Source organism: Camponotus vicinus, unplaced genomic scaffold, assembly GCF_025532165.1.
Source record: "Camponotus vicinus isolate PSW18456_S1 unplaced genomic scaffold, iyCamVici1.0 SCAF_1, whole genome shotgun sequence".
NCBI classification, from domain to species: domain Eukaryota; kingdom Metazoa; phylum Arthropoda; class Insecta; order Hymenoptera; family Formicidae; genus Camponotus; species Camponotus vicinus.
In genome coordinates, this window is record NW_028141945.1 from 4,800,355 (window position 1) to 4,821,351 (window position 20,997).

The 20,997-nt window shown below is 38.4% G+C and overlaps 1 protein-coding gene across 1 annotated transcript in view; it reads right to left on the reverse strand.

Annotated features, from left to right (window-relative positions):
- Positions 1-385: 385 nt before the first annotated feature.
- Orb2 (cytoplasmic polyadenylation element-binding protein orb2) overlaps positions 386-20,997 on the reverse strand; it is a 148,060-nt gene continuing 127,448 nt past the window's right edge. The window contains exon 8 of the mRNA XM_083094732.1: positions 386-20,682. Within this exon, the coding sequence (XP_082950858.1) occupies positions 20,566-20,682 (117 nt within the window). The 3' untranslated portion in view covers positions 386-20,565. The remainder of the gene's footprint in view (positions 20,683-20,997) is intronic.

Here is a 20,997-nt window from a genome sequence, read left to right on the forward strand (position 1 = left end):
TCGAAACAAACAAAATCGAAAAGTTGCACATAAATATGTAATAAGAGTAGAATATTGATAGTACGAACTATATCGCGCGCGATCGTGTCTTTTTGGTTCGCAGAGACTTTGCATTCGAGGCACTATGTTCTTACGGAAACGTTCGTCGAGGAATCGAGGACAGGAAGTACATTCGAGTGGTTCGAAGCAACGATAAATTAAATCTGATATAATTATGAACAAATAGATGCTCTATAATTCGCACGATTTATTTTAAATCGTACCACAGACACAAATCTCGTACTAATGGCGAGTTTTTTACGCCAACCTTGCTCCGAGCCCTTCGCTGATTAATACTTCTCGTGGAATAGAAACGGATCGGACGAAAACAACAGGAGACTCCGTATCCATGAAAGAATTGATCTATTTTATAGCATTTCATTTCGAGAAAAAAAGAAAAGGTGATTCTTATAATTATAACAAACACGTCGTCAAATACGAAGTAGATCTTTTTTCTCCACACATCTTTTTTCCGACTTTTCGCGGCGCCTGTACTTATGAGAGCCGCGAAAATAAATCCTCTCCGCCTCTACCGTTTCTCTCTTCCTTTTGTTTGTTTTATCGTTATCATTTTGAACATCATTTAACTGTTCTTTTTTTTTTAATCATATTTCCCCAATATTACTTTTGCACTCTCTCATTCTCTCGTTTTCTCTCTCTCTCTCTTTCCTTTCGGTCGGTATCGCTCTCTTTCTATTCCCCTTTCTCTATGTATGTATCTTTAGCAAGTTTGTTGCGAAGAAATTTCATCGCGCGCGCACGCACGTTTTTCTTTTGATACAAAACATAAAAATCATTATCGTCGTCGCATCAGATCCAGAGAAAAAGTAACGCTACGTCTTTAGGATCTTAACGAATTCTCCTTCCCTGGTAAAATACGGTACGGACAGACAGACAGGCAAACCGACAGACAGACAAGGAGACAGATTAAGACAAGATTACACAAACAAACGATGGACTACATTGTCGACAGTTGCGGTTTTTTTTCTCTCTTTTTTTCCTTTTTTCTCTTTCTCTCTCCTTTTCTTCTTTTCTACTTTCACAAAATTTCGCGCACGCTATTTTCTCTTCCTTTCGCATATTTTTTTTTGTTATTTTGCATTCCTCATCGTTCTATCTCTCTCTTTTTCACATCCATACTCACAGATACATGCGCACACGATGATCGCGCGCATACGTTCGCACACGACTCGCATAAACATTCGCACACTCACATACCGAAATTTCTCTTTTTTTTTTAATCATTTTTCTCTACGTTTCTTTTCGTCGTCGATGTAGCTCCTTTTCTCCGCTTTGAACACTTTTTTGGGGAGGTGGGTACCAGACTCTGCCATTTTTTCTCTTTCCGCTAACGATTATTATACAAAATAATTAGAAAAATGTACAAAAATTCATAAAAATAGTAATAGTTACATAGTACAAGTTATTTTTGAGTAATTATAATAGTGTATGTGTGTGTAAGTGTCTGTTTTTACGTGTGAGTGTATGTGTATATATGTGACCGAGAAACGAGCATGAAAAAGTACGAGCCTACTGATAAATTGTTCCAACGAGACGGGTCGGAACGCGTCGCTGCGAACGACTTCCCAAAGGAGTCCTTTTCCTTATGGAAAACCGTCTTAACAGGATGTCGCGTGCGCCGATAATTAATAAATATTAATATCGTTGCCTACGTACGTATACACGAACACCGGATGTCGCATTACCACTGATTATTCGGCTAATGACATTCTCTTGACTTTCTAAAACTTATTCTCTAAAATTAAATACAATAGACTCTCTAATAATATCGATAATATTTATCTAATCAATCACTGTTATATAAAATCTATTAAAAATCTACTAAGAAATCAAACTAAAATTTACACGATTATTAACGAGTTCTTTTATTAATAAAGATAATGGTAATAAATTTTTTCAAATTTCAACAAATAAATTAGTGCAATAACGATATTTTGAAATTAGAATTTCTCCTCCAAATTCCTTCTCTTCTAAACGCATCCGTCATTAACAAAATATTAAGTGATAATGGTCTATCTTGTGCATGCATTTGACAACTGTGTTCTCTCTTCCGTTCCTATATTATTCGCATTTCTTTTCTGTCTTTCTCGTTCACTCTCACATTTCTCTCTCACACTGTTTTTCGTAAGTTTATACATTTCATTATATGTACATACATTTATGTATACGCATATATATTAGCGCAAAGATTATTTCTGCCCTGCTGTAACCGCATCGTGTCATGTCGGGATCACTTTAGCTACGAAGGAGAGCTGAGAAAATTATTAAATATTACTATTATATATTAAATCGATAACGCGAGATCGCAGTCCTAAAAATTAATAAAAATCCAATGACATTTCTCGCAACAAATCATCGACAAAAATTGCGCGAGGGAAATATATTTTTCATCTCTTTCGCGAAGACCACATAATTCGATAAAATTTTCAAAAGAGCGTTCGAATAAAAAGCATTTACATCGTAAGATACGATTCGCACGATGCGATTACAGCAGGCTGAACTTATCCTACGCGAAACCGCACGTATCACGGCCCCTCTCGCTTTTATATGCCCGCTATATCTTAACGTTATTAATGCCACGATATATATCCTCCGCGCGATTTCAACGATCAGCTGGAGCGAGCGGCAAACGTTCGCGTTCGTAGGGAAGAGAGAGTCCACGTTTCTTCCGTATTTAACGAAATACGTTCCGCGCTTTATTTATCTGGAACGCGAAAAATTGCTAGATATATGTGTACGCGAGCCAGAGATAAATCGCATTTAGCGTTAAATACGCGGGACCGGAGAATACATTCGCCAACTACCGCCGAGCATGATCGTTAACGTGAAGAGCCGTCAACACGATCTCTTTCGTTAAAAACGAGCGTTTGTCAAATACGTTCGTTAATAAAAATCGCGATCGATCCGCGATCAACTCGGAAAAATTCCGACTATCGAATATCGTCGGGTCGCCGCTGTAAGAAATGTCAATCATCTTCTCGTTAAGGAATTTTGTAAAACTCTCGAAAGCAATACCGTATTTCGTACATAATGAACGCTAAAGTTTGATCTTAGCAGTATATTTTCATCCCCAGATTCTTTTCATTATCATTCGCGCGCGTTGACGTTAGCGTTCATCGTGGACCAAACACTCTATTGCGAAAGATCTCGGTCGCGAGAATCGGCTGCTTTACATTATCGCGCGGAATCGCACACGCAATTAATAGTTTTCAACATTCGCACACGCTGAATTAAACGGGAAACATGCGCGCACTCGTCCGTTGCATCACGCATGAAACACGTTCGTATACAACAGCATCATACGTTATTTCCGCACGCCCGATTACAGATCGCTTCCGTTATATTCGTCTTCGAGTATCTCTCTCTCTCTCTCTTTTCCTTTCGTTTCACATATACACGCGAATATGCATCAAGCACACACACATATACACACATAAATGTTCCTCGCGCTCTCGGTTAATATATTTATAACAATATTCTGCGACCAAAAAATAAACTCTATTATGTGTTACACGCTAATTAAGCTACGATTATCAAACGATTACGACTATGTTTTACATTTACGAAGGTTCTGTCGACCCCGAAAGAGATATATATGTATTGCGTGGGTTGCTTAGTTTGTTGGCCTGGTGCAGTGGCTCTCGTAGGATATTTTGCACGTTTTCCCTCTCTCTCATTTCTTTTTTTATCAATTTTCTATTAATATTTCCTATCGCTCGTCGGCTTCCTCCGGACGAGACTCGAGCGACCGTTTTTGAAGGAAAGGAAGAAAAACGAGAAGTCGCTGTCGAAATGAAGATACGTTTCTTTAGCTCGCGATTCAATCACGTGTATTTACACGTCAATGAACGTGTATATGTATTATGAGCGAATTTCCAATCTATTGTTCCAATTAATTGTGGACTATCGTGGTTCTCGCGGGAAGTCAATCATAGTACGAAGAAGTCGAAAATTGTGCATCACAGTGTAGATATGGATCTTAAAGATCTAAATCCTTACGGAAAGAAAATGGATGCAAATTATAATGTAAAAAAATTTTTTTGTGATTTTAAAAATTCAATATTTTTAACATCGATTATTTCTCTTTCTCTCTCTTCGATTTTAATTTAAAATTATTTTCTTATATTCTTTTCTGATCTTGGATCTTTCGACTCTCTCTGGACCTAGAATTAGATCCAAGAGATTCCTCTCAATCTAGATCTAGAGACTTCAAAGTTGACAAAAATCGCTGTATTATATTCCCGAGGATCGAAAAGTCGCTAAGCGAGTCGCTGACTTGCCAGATCAATCTATAGATCCATGTTTGATTATTGGGAATCGAGAGGATCTGTCCTTTTCGAATCTAAACACACGCGAGCGGAAGGGAACGCGGAAAAAATCGGAAAAGGGCGTTTGCTCTATTGCTGCTTGAGAGTATCCCTACTAGATTGTGTTTTCGCTTCCACGCCAACAACGAGTACAAAACGACGCTAAAAAGTTAATTGGGTAAATTGAGCATAGTTGAGACAGGAGCGATCAAAAGATGCGATCGACAAAGTGTGAAAAATTTGCAAAATTAATATAAAACGGGTCTCGTCTGACTGAATTGGGATGCAAATGGGTCGTCTCTTGACGATTTCGTCGATGATACAAATTGCACGATTCCTCGATCGAAGAGTATGCGAATAGATGGCCGTTTCTATGAGTAAATAATACTGCGCTATAGTTAACAATGATGGGAGCTCGAAAATTACATAGTCGCACGATATAATATACGCATCTCTATTTCCATTTCACGAGATTCTCGTGTCTTATGTAACATATAGTTTGTACAAATAAAAAATATTTTACATTATAAAATATTCTTACAAAATATAATCGACAATTTATACACAGTATATTTCTGTTTATATATTATATAAATTAATAAAGTATTTTTGTTATAATTAAAAAAATAGATATTATTTTATAAAATATAATTGTTAATTTATATAATATTCCGTTTATATATATATTAAATTACTTAAATTATTAAAGTTTTATTAAAATTAAAAAGATAGAAATAATGATTTAGATCGCATGTTAATACAAACATCAAGAGTAAACAACAATGTGACGACAAATAGATGAAAAAAAAGTTTCTTCTACTATTTACTACTATAGATATAGTGTGTTGTGAGATATTTATGTGGTATTTTATTTATTAAATTAATAAAAATACTTGTTAATCAGAAAAATAGATAATCATTTAAAGCGCCCGTTAATACAACTATCAAAAATAATAATTTCGATAACAAAAAGATGTAAGATAGATTATAGATTTAAATAAAAGTTAAAAAATAATTTCTCTCTCTCTCTCTCTCTCTCTCTCCATACATGTATATATACACGTACACATACACACAACATACGCACACAACCCTATAATCCATCGAGCCTACTGTATTCATACAATATGTTGACACGGTGGGTGTTATTACAGTTCCCCATTATATATATATACGTGACAGTGTAAAATGCTAAAACATAAAGCTTCTAAAAAAATGTATCAGCAATGCTATCGCCTCGTATACGAGAAATATATTAATATAGAGCGCTTTTAATTGCTACACTTATTTGCACGGTTGAATAATGCGATCATTGTCTGATTCTCTTTTAAAGTCACTTCCATCACTTCCGTTCACGAAATAAATTCGTGATTACGAATGTGAACACAAAACAGAGAGAAGAATTATGAAGAATCAAAATTATCACTTTTTGAAAAATGAGATCCGGAAGATTTATTCGTTTCGCTACGATAAAAAACTAGTAATTAGACGTGATAATCCCCCTCCTCCCCATATTTTTAAACTAAACATATATTTTTGTGACATATTTTTTCGCTATGTACGTATGTGCACGATTAATTGAGAATTGCTCTTCACATTCATTCTCCTGCTTCCACTCTGCATGCATCCTTTTCTTTTATTCGGAATTTCTTACCCACGCTGCATGAAACTTTTTATTCTGCCAAACATGCATTCGCTTTCAACATCCGCGATTATATCGAACATCAACATGTGCTACTAACATCTTAAATCGATTGACATATTTTAGAAAAAGGTAAAAAATCATCATCCTAGATTATCGTGTTTCTCTTCTTCCTCATTCTTACGATGCTTCGCATTCGTTCTTACACACATATACACCCACATCATTCCATCATCATATCATCCGGTTCCTCCTGTAAGATCCTCTTCATTTTCCCCCTTCATTGTCCCGAAAAACAGCGTCGAGAAATCGCGCAAGTGTTTTCTCGCCAAACGCACGACCGGTTATAAAAAAATATCTAATGCACGAAAAAGGCTGCTTCGTTTGTTCCCCTCGACACTCTCCAAATCCCACCCCCTTCGCTCTTTTTCTTCGTCATCGTTAGAAATATCGGTGAACTGAAAAATATCAGCGGTTGAAAGCAACATAATTTCTATGAGAATCAAATTTTGCGAGATGATGGAATCGAGTAATAATACATAAAAGTATCGTTAATCGATTCCTATCAGCAAAATTCGATTTGGCGAGAGCTCTGAAGATGACACGCTACAAAATTTCTCGTAAATGAAAAAAGTCGCTATTTCGCGCGTAGATAAGATTTTGCGACAAGAAATTACGACGGTTTCAACTGCTGAAAAAAAAAACAGTTCGGTTTTTTTGCGCGGCTTCGAAAATGCGCTCACCGGATATGTGTGTGTGTGTGTTGTGTGTATGTGTATACATGTCTTCTCTTTGTCTTATGTATCTCTTAAACTTTTTATTATCGAGAATATTATTTTCATAGAGCAGAGTTCTATGAAAATACACTTTTAGAGAAATGCCAGAAAAGACATTCTAATTTTCCGGACATCTTTCTTGGATATCTGTGTTGTTCGAGCCTCAAATGTACGTGAAACCGAATTACGTCTGTCCGTAAATATCGTGCGTTATTCATTAAACGAGCGAGCCATTCGTTAATCGATTTGTGATATTTCACGGCAATCTGATTGATAATCAACCGCGAATTGTCGTTTTGACAACATGCGAAATTCTATCCTCGTCTGTTCAAAGGTTCCATGCACGATTGCATATGTGTGTGTATGTGTGTTGTGTGTATGTATGATCATTATTATTCTTATTTATATAATTATAATCGTTATTATTATTATTATTATTATTCGTCGCGATTGTAGCATCGAAGGAACGCCTACGTTCATGAGCTAAGATCATCAATCGACCCGACGAGAATCTCTCGATCGTCTTGACGGCCGTAAAAAATTCGCTACTAATTTAACTCGTGTCTCATAATGGACGCGCATCGAGTGTCACGTGTTTAATACAAAAGTCTCTCTCGTTTTCTAAGCATATGTAGAATACATATTACAATATAAAGAGATTATTTAGAAAAAAGAATTGGTACAAAAAGGACTGGTAGGAGCAAATTGGCTAGCAACGAGATCGCGCGCCGCGTTTCTCTTTTTTTCTCTTATTTTTATTATATAGATCCCCGCTGTTTTTTTTTATTTCCTCTACTATGAGATCGCGGGCGCGCTCGTGATTTCTTTTTATCATTTTAGTATCTCTATATATCAATATCGATACGCTACACGCTAGCTGCTAAAGATAATTAATAAATCGGCATCGTGCATACTTTTTCCCTTCAAGACTCTTTCAAATCTCTTCTTTCATCTTCTTGCATTTATCTTTCACCTTATCCCTCTCTTTCTTTCTCCCCTTTTATACCTCGTATTTTATAATACGCGTAATCACAAAATTTCAAATATCCTCTGAAAATGTACACGTTAAAAAAACGAAGAGCCTACTACGTTAGTTATCGTCATATCACTCAAATAAGAAGTGACACGTGAGTGTCATGTTCTATGTGGGTGTGTCGTGAATGTATCGGGAATGTGTTTATGGTTGTGTAACACGCGCGAATATTTTCGCCGTCATGTATATCGTACATGCATTCCGTGTACATATAATAATATATCGATCGATTGTGAAAAGAGACGATCTCTTTGTCTCGCAAAATCGTCGCGACTAGCCTGATCGCACGCAACGATTCACATTCTCTAAAAGACATTTTGTCATTCGCTACATCCACGGGATTATCTCTCGGATGTAATCCCGCGATAATTTTGCTATCTCCATCGAATCTCGTTGGAGCTTGCAGACTCCATCTCTTACCGAGAGTCGAGTTAAATCTTAAATGCTTTGAGAAAAATATCGCGTCTATTCTTTCTAAAGATTTAAAATATCTCGTGAAAAACGTAACTAATCGTAATAGTTTATCTTTTTTTTTTTGAACATTTAACTTTTAATTTTGAAACTCTCTATTATATGTTTTAAATGCTCTGGGAAAATATCATTTATTTTTTTCCCTAAAGATTTGAAATATATCTCGTGAAAACATTTAATTAATCGTAAGTTTATTTTCTTGAATACTGGATTTTTAAAAAGTTTCCGCGTAGGCTTCTTTTTCTCTTAAGAACATTTTTTTTTAGTTACACCATTTATTCTTCAGAATCACGTCGAAACGAGATTGACCATGCAAAACACGAGAAAGTATCGTTTGGTGGTGCAAACGGAGAGAATGTGATATCGATTATAGAAAACTTTAATTGCTAACGAAAAATAGAAAGCAATCTCAAACTTGATTCATCGAGGAAAACGTGTAATGGATAATTAAGTTTATCGCTCGATGGAATTTTTGTAAATATGTTTAAGTCATACAAAGTTCCGTAGGAGAAGATTAAATAGAAAATTATATATATACTTGCAGTGTTCAATAAAAGTTGTAATAGAAAAGGTAAATGCGCGAGTTTATAAACTTTTATTGCGAGAGATAAGCAACTTGTTACCCGATTCACTCTCTCGGCTTTGACTCGTATTTTTTTTTAATTAATTATTATCAATTTATTCCTTTAAGAAATGTAGAAGATATTGTAAAAAAAGGAGAATCACGTTCGCGGGACAGATTATAGCCAGGTTACTCAGAGGTGGGCAAAACATATATATGTATACAGATACACACTCACACACATACGTTGTGTAACATGCGGAAGATTAATAAGACATTTTATTAGCGAGCCTGACGGCTCACGCACTGAGAGAAACATACACACACACATATACACATACAAACATACATACATGCATACAAACATCCTGAAAATTAGCCCATGTGCAGTGCGGTAATCATTTCGATGCGTGGTGGTAACTATTGTACTTGTAACTCATTACGTAAAAGTTGCATCTCCGATTTTTTTCCCCGTAAAATTGCATATATATATAATTTATATATTACAAGATCATAGAAATATTCGTATTCACAATTACACGCTTAAGACAATATCTATATATATAATATATATATTAAAGATTAGTAACAATAAGCCGATTCTACAAATACTTGACGAAATACACGGTGGCGAAACGCTCGCTCTCCCTTTCGACACGCGGCATAATTCTATATAAAAAAAAAACCGCCCGCGTCGTCGCGGGAGTTCTTTTCATTTTTTTTCTCTAGTTGATGCAGGTACAGGATTCGCTATAATCGAGGTTTCGTAGAAATTCGAGATAGTATTAAAAAACATGCTACTTTCGCACCTAAGGGACACTATATCTGCTTTTTTTCATTTTTTCCTCGTATAGAAGTAATTCGACTAATCGGGCTCGCGCCGACGAGCCCGAGGATCAACTCAATGCTCACCTTCTCTCCGTTTCTCTGTGTGCTACGAGATAAGAGAGGATTGTTATCATCTAGAAAGGGACAGCGAATCGCTAATACACGGGGAGGAGGGGGATGGGAAGGGAGGGTCAATCGCTTTGACCCGGTGCAATCCCCGGCCCCGAGAATCTCGATCGAGATACTTCCCAGATTCTTTTCCTTCTCCGAGAGCACATCGCTCTTTGTTTTGCCCGCCTCTGGGACACTAGAGTGTTTCGATTTCGCTATCCTTTCGCGCGCATCCATTTTGTGGAATTATCACCTTCGAGAAAGAAAAAAAAAGAAAAAAAAAAGAAAAGGGAAAATAGGGACGAACGTCGTCGTATCCTTCGTCGCCTTTTCGCGCGCGGTGCACTTCGCTCTCCTTATTACGGTTTTACACAATTCATTGCACTACGCCCAGCTGCTCGCTAAATAGCGTACTCTTGTCGCGTTACCTTCACGCTCCAAGAAATTTTCCGTTTAATATTTATTTAAGCTTATCGCTCTCTCTCTCTTTCTCTCTCTCTCTCTCTCTTGTATATTACGTCTACATATTTTAATTCGAATTATACTAAGCACGCAATCGGCTGAGCCGCGAACACAAGGGCGGCCTCGCCTCGCTCTCAACATGTACTATAATCGATTAATCTAAAGAAATAGTTAAAAGAATAAGAAGAATAAAAAGTTTCATATTTGCTATTTTGATGATGCCGAATAACGCGAGGATCCAAAAAGACGCGTGATGAATCAAATTTCAAGAGCCAACATTTATATCGACGCGATATTTAGACCTTACACCGTCTTTCGGAATCATTCTTCAAGAGTTTAATACATATAAGAAGACTATAATAATTATTAAGTCCACTCTGAATACGCGATCGTACCGAAGACGGACCTTATGAATCCCGGACATATCTCATTTCTGTATTGAATTCTTCGACTGCATTATCTTAGCACGATCCCGTCCAAGCATCGAATCAGGATGGCATAATCTCCTCTCATCTCGGATAGGTTCTTATCTCCAAGACTTCGCGCTCAAGACTCGGTCGTTCGGGCAACAAAAACTGACCGGCGTACGTGACCACGGATCGAGAAGAGAATTTCGATGAGATTTCCGATGCCGACAAAGCTCTCTTTTGTCGCGATTGTTTGCTCGACCTTCGAATATATATTCGTCTTGAGTCTGTGCGCGTGCGTGTGTAATTGGGAGTGTATGTGTATGTATTCTCGGTGCATACGTATTCCGATGTATTCTACTTCTTTGGTACGTAAGAAAAACGTCTACAATAATGACTCTATCATAATAGTGATAATAATAATAATAATATTAATAGTAATAATAATACGAATAATCTTAATCGTAGTGATAAATCGCAGTATATAAATTCGCAATATCGATATAGTTGCAGAATAATAATATCTCGAACTAATAGTGAGAATCGACCGTCGTCGTTGAGCGGTTAATGTCGACTCTCTCGTCAACGACGTTCATCAATTCGCATAATGCAGGAAAAGGCGAAGGCACTCCGCGGCGTCTCTCGACTCGTCGGAGGCGGATAAAAAAAAAAGGCACCTACGCGCTCGAAACCGAAATCTCGTTAAACCGGTCCGACGCGATTTCACGTGCACGTGGAAGAGAGCGGAGAGACGGGCGATGTTTTGATAAAAATTTACAAAATTCATTTTACATCGTCGAGACGCGATAGGTCCATGTGTGTATGTGTGTATGTGTGGATTCGCCCATCGCCTCCCACGTTGGCGCCGGTCGACAGCGAGATGTTGATCTCGATTCTGTCTGTGTATGTGTGTGTCGTCTTTACGCCTGTGTACATAAATACGCGAAGGATTCAGTGTAACAGCGATTAATCCATTTCTTCGAGAACTCGAGGAAATTAATCTATAAATTTAGTTCCAAGATCAATTTTATCAAATTTTCAACAAGTGAAATATTATCTACTGTCATCACGTTGAATCAATCACACACACACACATACACACATATACACACATATATACATGTACATATAATCAAGTAAATAATAGGTGTTTTTTTTTATAATGGCTGGTATTGCACGATTTTATAAGAAAGTTAATTTTATCGCACATTGAAAAAATATGCTTCTTTCCGACTCGATCATATGTGTATATGTATGTGTGCATATGTATAAAAAAAGAGCAAAGTGATCTGATCGCTTATTTACAAAACACTAGATTATATAAGATTTATCTAATAGCATCTCGTAAAATATAAGAATAATAACTTTATTTAAAAAAATAAAAATTAATTAAATCGTACTCGGAAAACGGTACATCAGAGAGTGAGCAGGAGGTACGCGGTTTACAGTTTTCTCTCTCCCTCTTTTTTTCTCGCATAACGATTCAAGCAGTATAGGATCCTACGTATGCGTCATGCACGTTTCTCGCTTTTTTTCGCGAGATTTCAATCCTTCTCGATAATTATTTTATCGTTTCTTGAGATCATCTCTCTCGTGCAAAGCAAAGCTCGCGAAAAGACGCGTCTCGAGAAAGGCCCTACGCAAGGGCTCGTGAAAATCGAATCTTTTTCTTTTTTGATAAATTTCTAAATCACATATTTTTTTCTTCTCTCTTAATGTTCTTAATTTCCTTCGAAATTAGACGACACGAATCCTTGCGTCAGGACTTATCGTTTCGATAGAAAACTTATGCATATAATTACGCATACGCTCTGTCGCTGATGTATGTATTCTCATCGATTCTGCGGTTGATTGCAGATAAATCACCTTTCTTTCTTTCTCGGCACTTTTCTCGCTAGATCATTTCCGTCTCTTGTATCCCATCTCTTTCTCTCTCTTTCTCTTTTGCATTCTCTCGCGACGCTACCTCCTCGCTCGCACACACACATACACATCTACAAACAACATACACGGACTCGCGCATGAAGATACACAGAAACGCTCCACATACACATGCACTCGCGCAAATATCTCTGAACTAAGATATTTAGACAAGAATATAACAGCGGTATAAAAAATTTTTCAACACTGAAAAATACAAATCTATCGTAAATGACTACCATTGTTACTCGTTTCCTCCCACGTTTTTTTTTCCTTTTATCAATGTATATTTTTTTCACGCTCGTCTTTAATTGTACGCGCATTATTCGAACGACAGTAGGTCCGCTTGAGATCGAGTGAACCGAAATCGGCCTAATCGCAACTCTACGTGTGCGATCACGCGCGCTACGTGTCTGATTAATTAAGTGCTCATCTCTTCTCCATACCTTCTCTATATTCTCGCTTGCGCGCGCGCTCTTTCTCTCGCTTTTTACTGTCGTGTCGCGCAATACCCATTTTTCTAATTTCAATTACATCCCGTTTCTTTTTTTTTCAAAGTCTGTCACAATATATTAGATATATTTCAATTGTTATTATCAATTATATATATATTAGTGTACTTTTATATATATAATATATATTTAATCTATATAATTGTCATTATATTATTATATATATTATGCTTTATCACACATATTACAAAGGAGGTGAAGAATCACACCTAACATATTATTATTATTATTTTGTTGTTACTTTTTTGTTACTGGCATACCTCAAACGTTAACTTCGTACTGCGGGTGTAGGTTTTGCGGTTACTTTGTTTTTTTTATTCATTGCGCAAGGGCGTTTGATTGTGTGTGCGTGTGTGTTTTTTGTGTATACGAATTGGATGTGTATGTTCATGTATATGTATGCGCGTACAATGTTACGTCATCAGTGTCGCGGTTTTATTACTCTTTTTTTTTTCCTCGCCTTTTTCCTCGCCGCGCACGAAAACTCGAACTCGGGTTTTTGAGCCTCTACGGTAATCGGAATTTCGGTAAATCTACTAAGTTGCTTCTACGGTGAGAAAACGCGTTTGAAGGTATTAATCACAAATAATTCCTCGATTCGATTCAAATAAAAAAATATATAAAGTATGAAATTTTATTTCGTATAAAATAAATCTCTCATAAACTAGCAGTTTATAAATCCAACGTTATTTTCGCGTAATTCACTGCTAGAATTTTCCAGTTGGCGTGTTCTAGCAGTGCCACAGTCATCATTTGTATTTTCTTAAAGCGTACGTCAAGAGAAAAAAAAGTCTGAAATTGCTTGATAATCAAGTAATAAAGCAAAGGCAATTCAAACTCTAACTATAACAGCGCGTCTTAAATATCATAAAATACAGCAATTTAATTTACAAACTGAATTATTAAATAGAACAGATTCTAATTAGCAAAACGTTCGTTTAAGAAAAGATATCAAGACTCATATCACATCTATATAAACAATATGCAAAAATTTCCCCGGAATGTCCCGGTCCGCCGATAACATTTCCGTCCAATTTCATTGATCGTTATCCATCGGTAGATTGATATGTTCGTGTCGCGCGATTGCATATGCATGAAATAAAATATGCATGTAATCTCACATTTTTTGCGAGAGATATCCAAACGAGCGATTCCTTTGGAAATAATCAAGTTACTTAAACATGTCCATCATGCTACCAAACATGTGTCCATCTTTCAAAATAACTCGAAAAATGCGGACACCTTTTCCGTTCTTTCATTTTCTCCTTCGATATGAGAAATGTTGTCGAATGAAAACTATTCTCTGAATGAAATTGGACGTTTTACGCCGTAGAGACACGAGTTATAAGAGAAGGGTCTAGCGCAAGAATCTCTTAAAGTTTCTATTTTACAAAATTTCTCAAGAGAGACGTCTTGAAATTATTTTTCAAAATTTCCGTCTGTTCAAAAATTGATATATTTATGCTACATCTTGGCATAATTTTTATTTCTACAAGTACGAAGAAAGAAATTTGTTCCCGCGTACTTTAAATGTTGCCGCACCAAACCCTTGACTTTTTGAAAAGTTTATTCGACGACAGCTTAGAATAAAGATCCGCGGGAACCGACGGTAGTATAAAACAAATTCGCACGAAAATGCGAGTGAAATTAATCATTTTTACAGATGTAATAGCGAGCGTATTTTCCATCTTCAATTTGAGATATCGACTGTCAAAGTGAATTGAGAGTCTATTATGTTATAGGAAAGGAAAAGTTTTCGTAAAAATTCGGGATACATGATCATCGTAAATACAATTTCTCACATTAGTTGAGCGGGATCATCTTAATCGATTCCCGAGAATCTCAAAGGCGAGCGTCGACATGTCACTAACACGCCTTTAACACGGAATACACCTAATGTTTCTTTCCCTCGCTTCGTTGCGCCTTAAATATCGCTAGCACAAAAATAAGTGTTTCGCACAAAGAGGTACACGATGCCAGATAAAGAATGGGAGAATATCAATCGGCGGGAAGAATGGGATCGAAAGGGGATTGGAAACCTGCGAAACGACCCGAGTACATAGTAAGGTTGAACATTTAGCTAGACATCCATAGAGACACGACCGTAGCTCACAGTGTAAAGTGTACATGTGTATATGTGTACGCGCGTGCGAAGGATGTATTTGTGATTTAAAAAAGATTGCATATTCGTGGAAATCTCTTTAGGATTTTCTTGTGCATTTGTGTACGACACAAAATAGATTATATACTTGTGTTATAACTTTGTGTGTGTGTGTGTGTGTGTGTGTGTAGTGTAATTTAAAAAATAAAAAATCGTGTACTCTCTCGAGGCTGGGTCTTTCCAACTTGTAATTGAACATGTCTATCATGTGTGAATTTTTAAGTCAAGATTAAGTGTACTTAATTCGCGTATGCGCGTTGGTTTGCACTTCTGGAATAGAATCCGAAGCGACGTTCCGCGATACGTCTTGCCCCTCCTTCCTCTCGCTCACTTATTTCTTTTTTCGCGCGTTTTATCCGTTTTTTGAACATTATAGAAAAATTTGTCTAGAAAAATCGGTCTCGGTCCTCGTCCAAGTACTCGTTCGCTCAAGTATTGGAACATGACGCTACTCTCTATATATAATATATATTTATATTTATATGTATATAATATGTATATATCAATATATATATAATTTGTTAGTTATCAATTGATTTAGGTGAATTGGTACCTAGGTAAGTTTCGCTACACAATTATATCGATCGATTAGTGGAGTGTGTGTACGTGTCTTTTCGTATGTGTATGTATATGTATGTACTTTCTACGTGTACGAGCATGTGTGTGTGTGTGTGTATGTGTGTGGCCGTGCACGAGCGTCCTCAATCTCGCGTGTTCGCGAAAGGTGCGGGTTGAGAAAATTTTTCGCCTAATATATATGCGCCGGTTCGCGTGCACACGCACACGAATAACATCGACGTGTTTCTCATATATATACATATATATATATATATGTATATATGAATTTGTCCGCGATAAATACACGCAATATGCCCCATCGCGGCCCGCGTTTCAATTTCATTACTCAAATTTCATTCTCCGCAAGTGTCGCACAGATTATGCCACTGTCTCTCTCTCTCTTTCGCTCGCTCCCTTTCTCTCCTACTCATTCTCTCTATCTTTCTTTCTTTTTTGCTTATTTCGGTCTTTCTCTCTTTCTCGCTCGCTCGCTCGCTCTCTCTCTCTTTCTTTCTTTCGCACGATTTACGAGAACGGTGACTCGTATGTAAAATTGCACTAACTACCTGCTCGTTTCATTCATTTTTTTCACCTAATTCTCATTGCGTTCTTCGCTCCCTCCCAGCTCGCGTTCTCTCTCCCTCATGTGATCTCCGTTCTCCGTTTCGCATTGATTCGAGCTTTTGTCGAGTGCGTAAGAGAAAAAGGTCAATTGTGTCTATTTAGAATATTGCGATAGTAACGGATAGAAAAATTCAATGTATTCGCTCTATATCAACTAATTTATATGTGTACAATTATATACCCCTAGTGGTTGTCCTTTTAGCCAATCTCCTTCCCTTCCCCGGAAACCTTTGCCGCAGGCGACACATTCGACGAGTCGTGGTCGAGGTCTCCCCCTGCTCTATCGCACCGCGGTTTCACTTGTCGCTCATTTTGTCCGTTGTTTTTCCCACGTTTAGCCTCTATAGATCGACACAAATTCCGTCTCTCTGCCAATGTTTAATCGCTTATACCTGCCTCCCTTCTCTCTACTCCTCGTATTCCTTATTATTTTAATAGTTTTTCTTTTTTTTCACTATACGCGACTCCTGTCCACATTGAACGCACGTCTTCGCGGATCGACTAACATGTTTTTTTCCTTTTAGACGAAGGGACGAGGGTCGTCGTTGAACCCGCTTCTTACTAGCCTTCGCACCATTTCACCACCTTACATATGATAACGCGATTCCCTCCGCACGCGCGCAGTGCCCTAATAAACGCCGCCTAATCTCTAACACGGCGAGACAAGATATATACAAAAAAGAGTACCAAAAAAATAAATATATATGTGTATATATAGATGTGGAAATTACACTTCTTTTTTTTGTCCCTTCCTCGTTAGATTCGCACGCGACGTGATTCGTGATCCGTTGGTCGTATCATCGCTTGTGTGTGTGTGTGTGTGTGTATGTGTGTGTCGTGTATGCGTGCATGTTTGCATATTGTGGATTGCACAAAGTCCGATACGTGTGCAGAAAAAGAGTATCGCGAGAGAGACTCGTCATGCGAGGTTAAACTACGTCTTCCGACTTGCTGCTACTGCTGCTGCTGCTACGTACAGAATGTGGCTTTTTATTTTTGTCATCTACGAAGCGGAACAAACAACGTTTGCATACTAATCCCGAGCACGACGCTTCCCAGCCCTCGATCTTTGACCGTCTCGAGAAAGAGACACTGTCGACCAAATGACCCGGCTATTGTCGAAAGTATTATTGTGTGAGACACGCTTTTTTTGCACAACAAAAGCGTCACTCGAAGTTGACCAACACCCGGTATCTAAGCGCCAAACGTGCTCTCTTCCTCCTTTTCTATTGCTTAGTTATCAAAAGTATCCTACGTTATGTACCAAATATATCGTGATCGGGATATTTTCGATTCTAATGGCGTCGAATCGATTCAGGAAGCTGTGTTTCGCGAGTAAAACGAATCGAAAAACCCCATCGATTAGATCTGCCCGGGTCACTGTCGAATTCGGTGAAAGGACGCGCGTCAGGAAGCGTCACGCTTATAAAATTACAGAGATCCTCCGATTTGCCCAAGAGATTCCCTATACCGAAATCATCGAGAACATAATCTGCGATAAACGGCATCTCGGTTGAGATGAGAGCTTTCCTCGTTCTCTTTCATTCTCCCTCTATTTGAACTACGGCGAGATTGCATTTGATTATATACACCCAGCGAAGAAGTTCGTTTATTTTCAAAGGGATTAAGAAACGTGCACAGTCGCGGTCGCGATTAATAAACGCCAGTTAATTGATTAATCTTGGTTAAAAGAGGGGGAGTTCGGTATGTATGTACAGGGAGTGACAACATACGGCTCTATATAATATACGAATCTATTAATAGTGTTCCACGCGAAATGCGACACTTTCCAATCATCTATCGGACGTATGAAGAGAGTAATTAGGTACGATCATTCTAGATATATCGCTGATTCATTTCCCGTTTATGCGAATCACGATTTTTATATCGCTACTTTGGTTTCGAGAAACGATATCCCCTCCCCCCTTCCATCCTAAAAAAGATCCGCGCGGTACGCTGCTCGTTTCCCGAGGAAGAGGAACGTACGGGCTCATAGACATGGATATTCGATACGTTCCACTTATTATCGAACGTTGTCGGAGAATCGCGCACGCGTTTTGTGGATACTCGCTAATCGTCTCTCGTGAATATCGCGCAGAGAGTGGTCGTTTATTGCACATAAAGTAGTAAAGTCAGGATGTAAAATTTGTCCTATACACTCTCGCGCTGTCTTGTTCCTCTTTCTCCGCGAGCGAATAGCGGGCCGATTTCTTTTTCCGTTTGCCTCCGACTCTCTTTGCAAGCGGACGCGCGCGCGAGGCTCGTTTCATTTCCCATCGAGAATCGTTGAAAGCCGCTCGCACCGGTTTTGGGAAAATATTGGCAGAGAATCCGATACGGCTAGACTAGGCTAGACAGACCCGGACAACACCCGAAGCACGCGCGCGCGCGCGCATCAAAAATTGAACTACATCAGTTTCAACGGTTTCCGTTTACAACCCTTCTTCTGTCGTCTAAGTGACACATTTTTTTCTTCCCCCTAAACCCTCGGTTTCCCCGTCATTTATGTTTTTTCATCGCGTTTGTTTTCCTCTATACTATTTCTCTCTCTCTCTCTCTCTCTCTCTCTCTCTCTCTCTCTCTCTCTCTCTCACTTGAATAAGTTAATTAGTAAAAAATCATTTTCTTAAGTGCCTCCCTACGAGCGCGCGGTTACGTTATCCGCACGAGAAACGTATTACACAACGCACCTATGTAACATATTTTTAATAAGTCCTTAATAACTAGAGGAGACTGTGTGTGTGAGATACAGAGAATTACCTAATACACAGCGGTTTGAAGCGTGGCTTTTTTCATTATCGATTAACATCCAATGCGAACGATTCGCCTCTCTCGATGTCGTCTCTATCCTCTCTCTTATCACTCTCTTCCGTGTTTTCTATCGCCGCTCGTCACTTATACGTTTCCGATCTCGCGCTTGTCTCTCTCGCTCTCTCTCTCTCTCTCTATCGCACTCTCACTGCATCACTCACATTTTTCTCTCCTCTTTTCGCACTCTCTTTCTCTCTCACTCGTCCATTCTGACAACACATTTTTGCGTCAGATAAGATATTCGCGATTTTTATGAACATTCATCGCGGAGATCACTTTCGTTCGGAACTCTTCGCAGAGAAAACGAGTCTTATTTGACGAAACATTATTCGCCCACGTCTACCTAGATTGGAAACCAGAAATTCCACTAACCTAGGTAGACGATACAGACTCCTTCGTTTTTCTCTCGATTTGCGGCAATCGAATCCGGAAGAGAAGATTAGTAGCGGATCGAGACGCGCGAGGCGAATCCGAATCGCAATCACGCTGCTGGCACGATTTCGATAAATACTCGAGGAGGATGAGCGATGATCGGTGTCGATGACGCGGGGTTCGAGGGCGGCGGCGGCTGCCCTCTCGCTCGCTATAGCTCGCTCCTCGAGAGATTCACGGTAACTAAGATACTCGATCTCTCGGACAGAACCGGTGCATTTTACAGCGCAGACAGATAGGATTATATGTGTACGAATAATTGATATACTGAGAATTCGTGTCCGTTCCCTTCTGAATCCTGTGTCTCGGCGTATATCTCTCTTCTTCTTCTTCCGGCTCGACGATATTGGCTCGGCGTGGTTCCGATCATTCTCTCTCACTCTTTGTTCCGACCGTCGAAAGCCCGACAAAGTTTAACCCGACGATGACACCGGTGCGGTCGTTCACGTCAGTATGTCATTACGGACGTAAGATCAAAGGTCGGAGCGACGCCGAAAACCTGCATCGACTGGCGGGCAGCAGCGGCTGGTTTCTTCCTCCAGTATAATCGGTATAACTTGAAGTAGTAGCACAGTGGAGAAGTAGTAATAGTAGTAGTAATTTGTAGTAGAATAGTAGTTGTGGTAGTAGTAGTAGTAGTAATAGTAGTAATAGTAATAGTGGTAGTAGAGTAGTGGTAATACGTGACGATCGAGTGGTAATAGCGTAGTAATAATAGCGGTTTTGAGGCTGTGTTCTTGTTGTAGGTAAATAAGTAATTAATATGAAGGGGGAAAGGCGGGGAGGTGAGGGTTGGTTGGGGCACGTGAGAGGAGGGTGGGGAATATTGGTAGAGGTGGTAGTTAATTAGCTAGGGCTGCGAGATAATTAGGGACAACGCAGCTGGGGTTAACACCAGCGGAAAGGCACGGCTCGAGGCCGATCCGCGCCCTCCTTCACCAGCGGCTTGTGGAACTCCCGACCCGGGCGGGAGTGGATGGTTGCCCAGCAATGCTCGCAATAGTACTGAAAACAGAAAATGTAGACAGTCTATATCTTTTTTCATTGTTTATATTAATAAATACGTATAATGGAAAAAAACATTTTTTATTAATTTAATGAAATATTTGTATATAAAAACTTTTAAAAATAATTTCTTAAAATAAGTTCTTCTGCTTAATTTGTCACGCAAAAGCGACGATTTTAATTTTGAAGTGCACGAAATAGATTAAATGTGAAATTTTAAAAATTGTAAAATTTGATTTTAACAAAGTTGCTCTCTTTCATGCAGGAATCTTAAAATTTTAGCCTTATTGTTAGATTAATCGAAAACTTAAATTA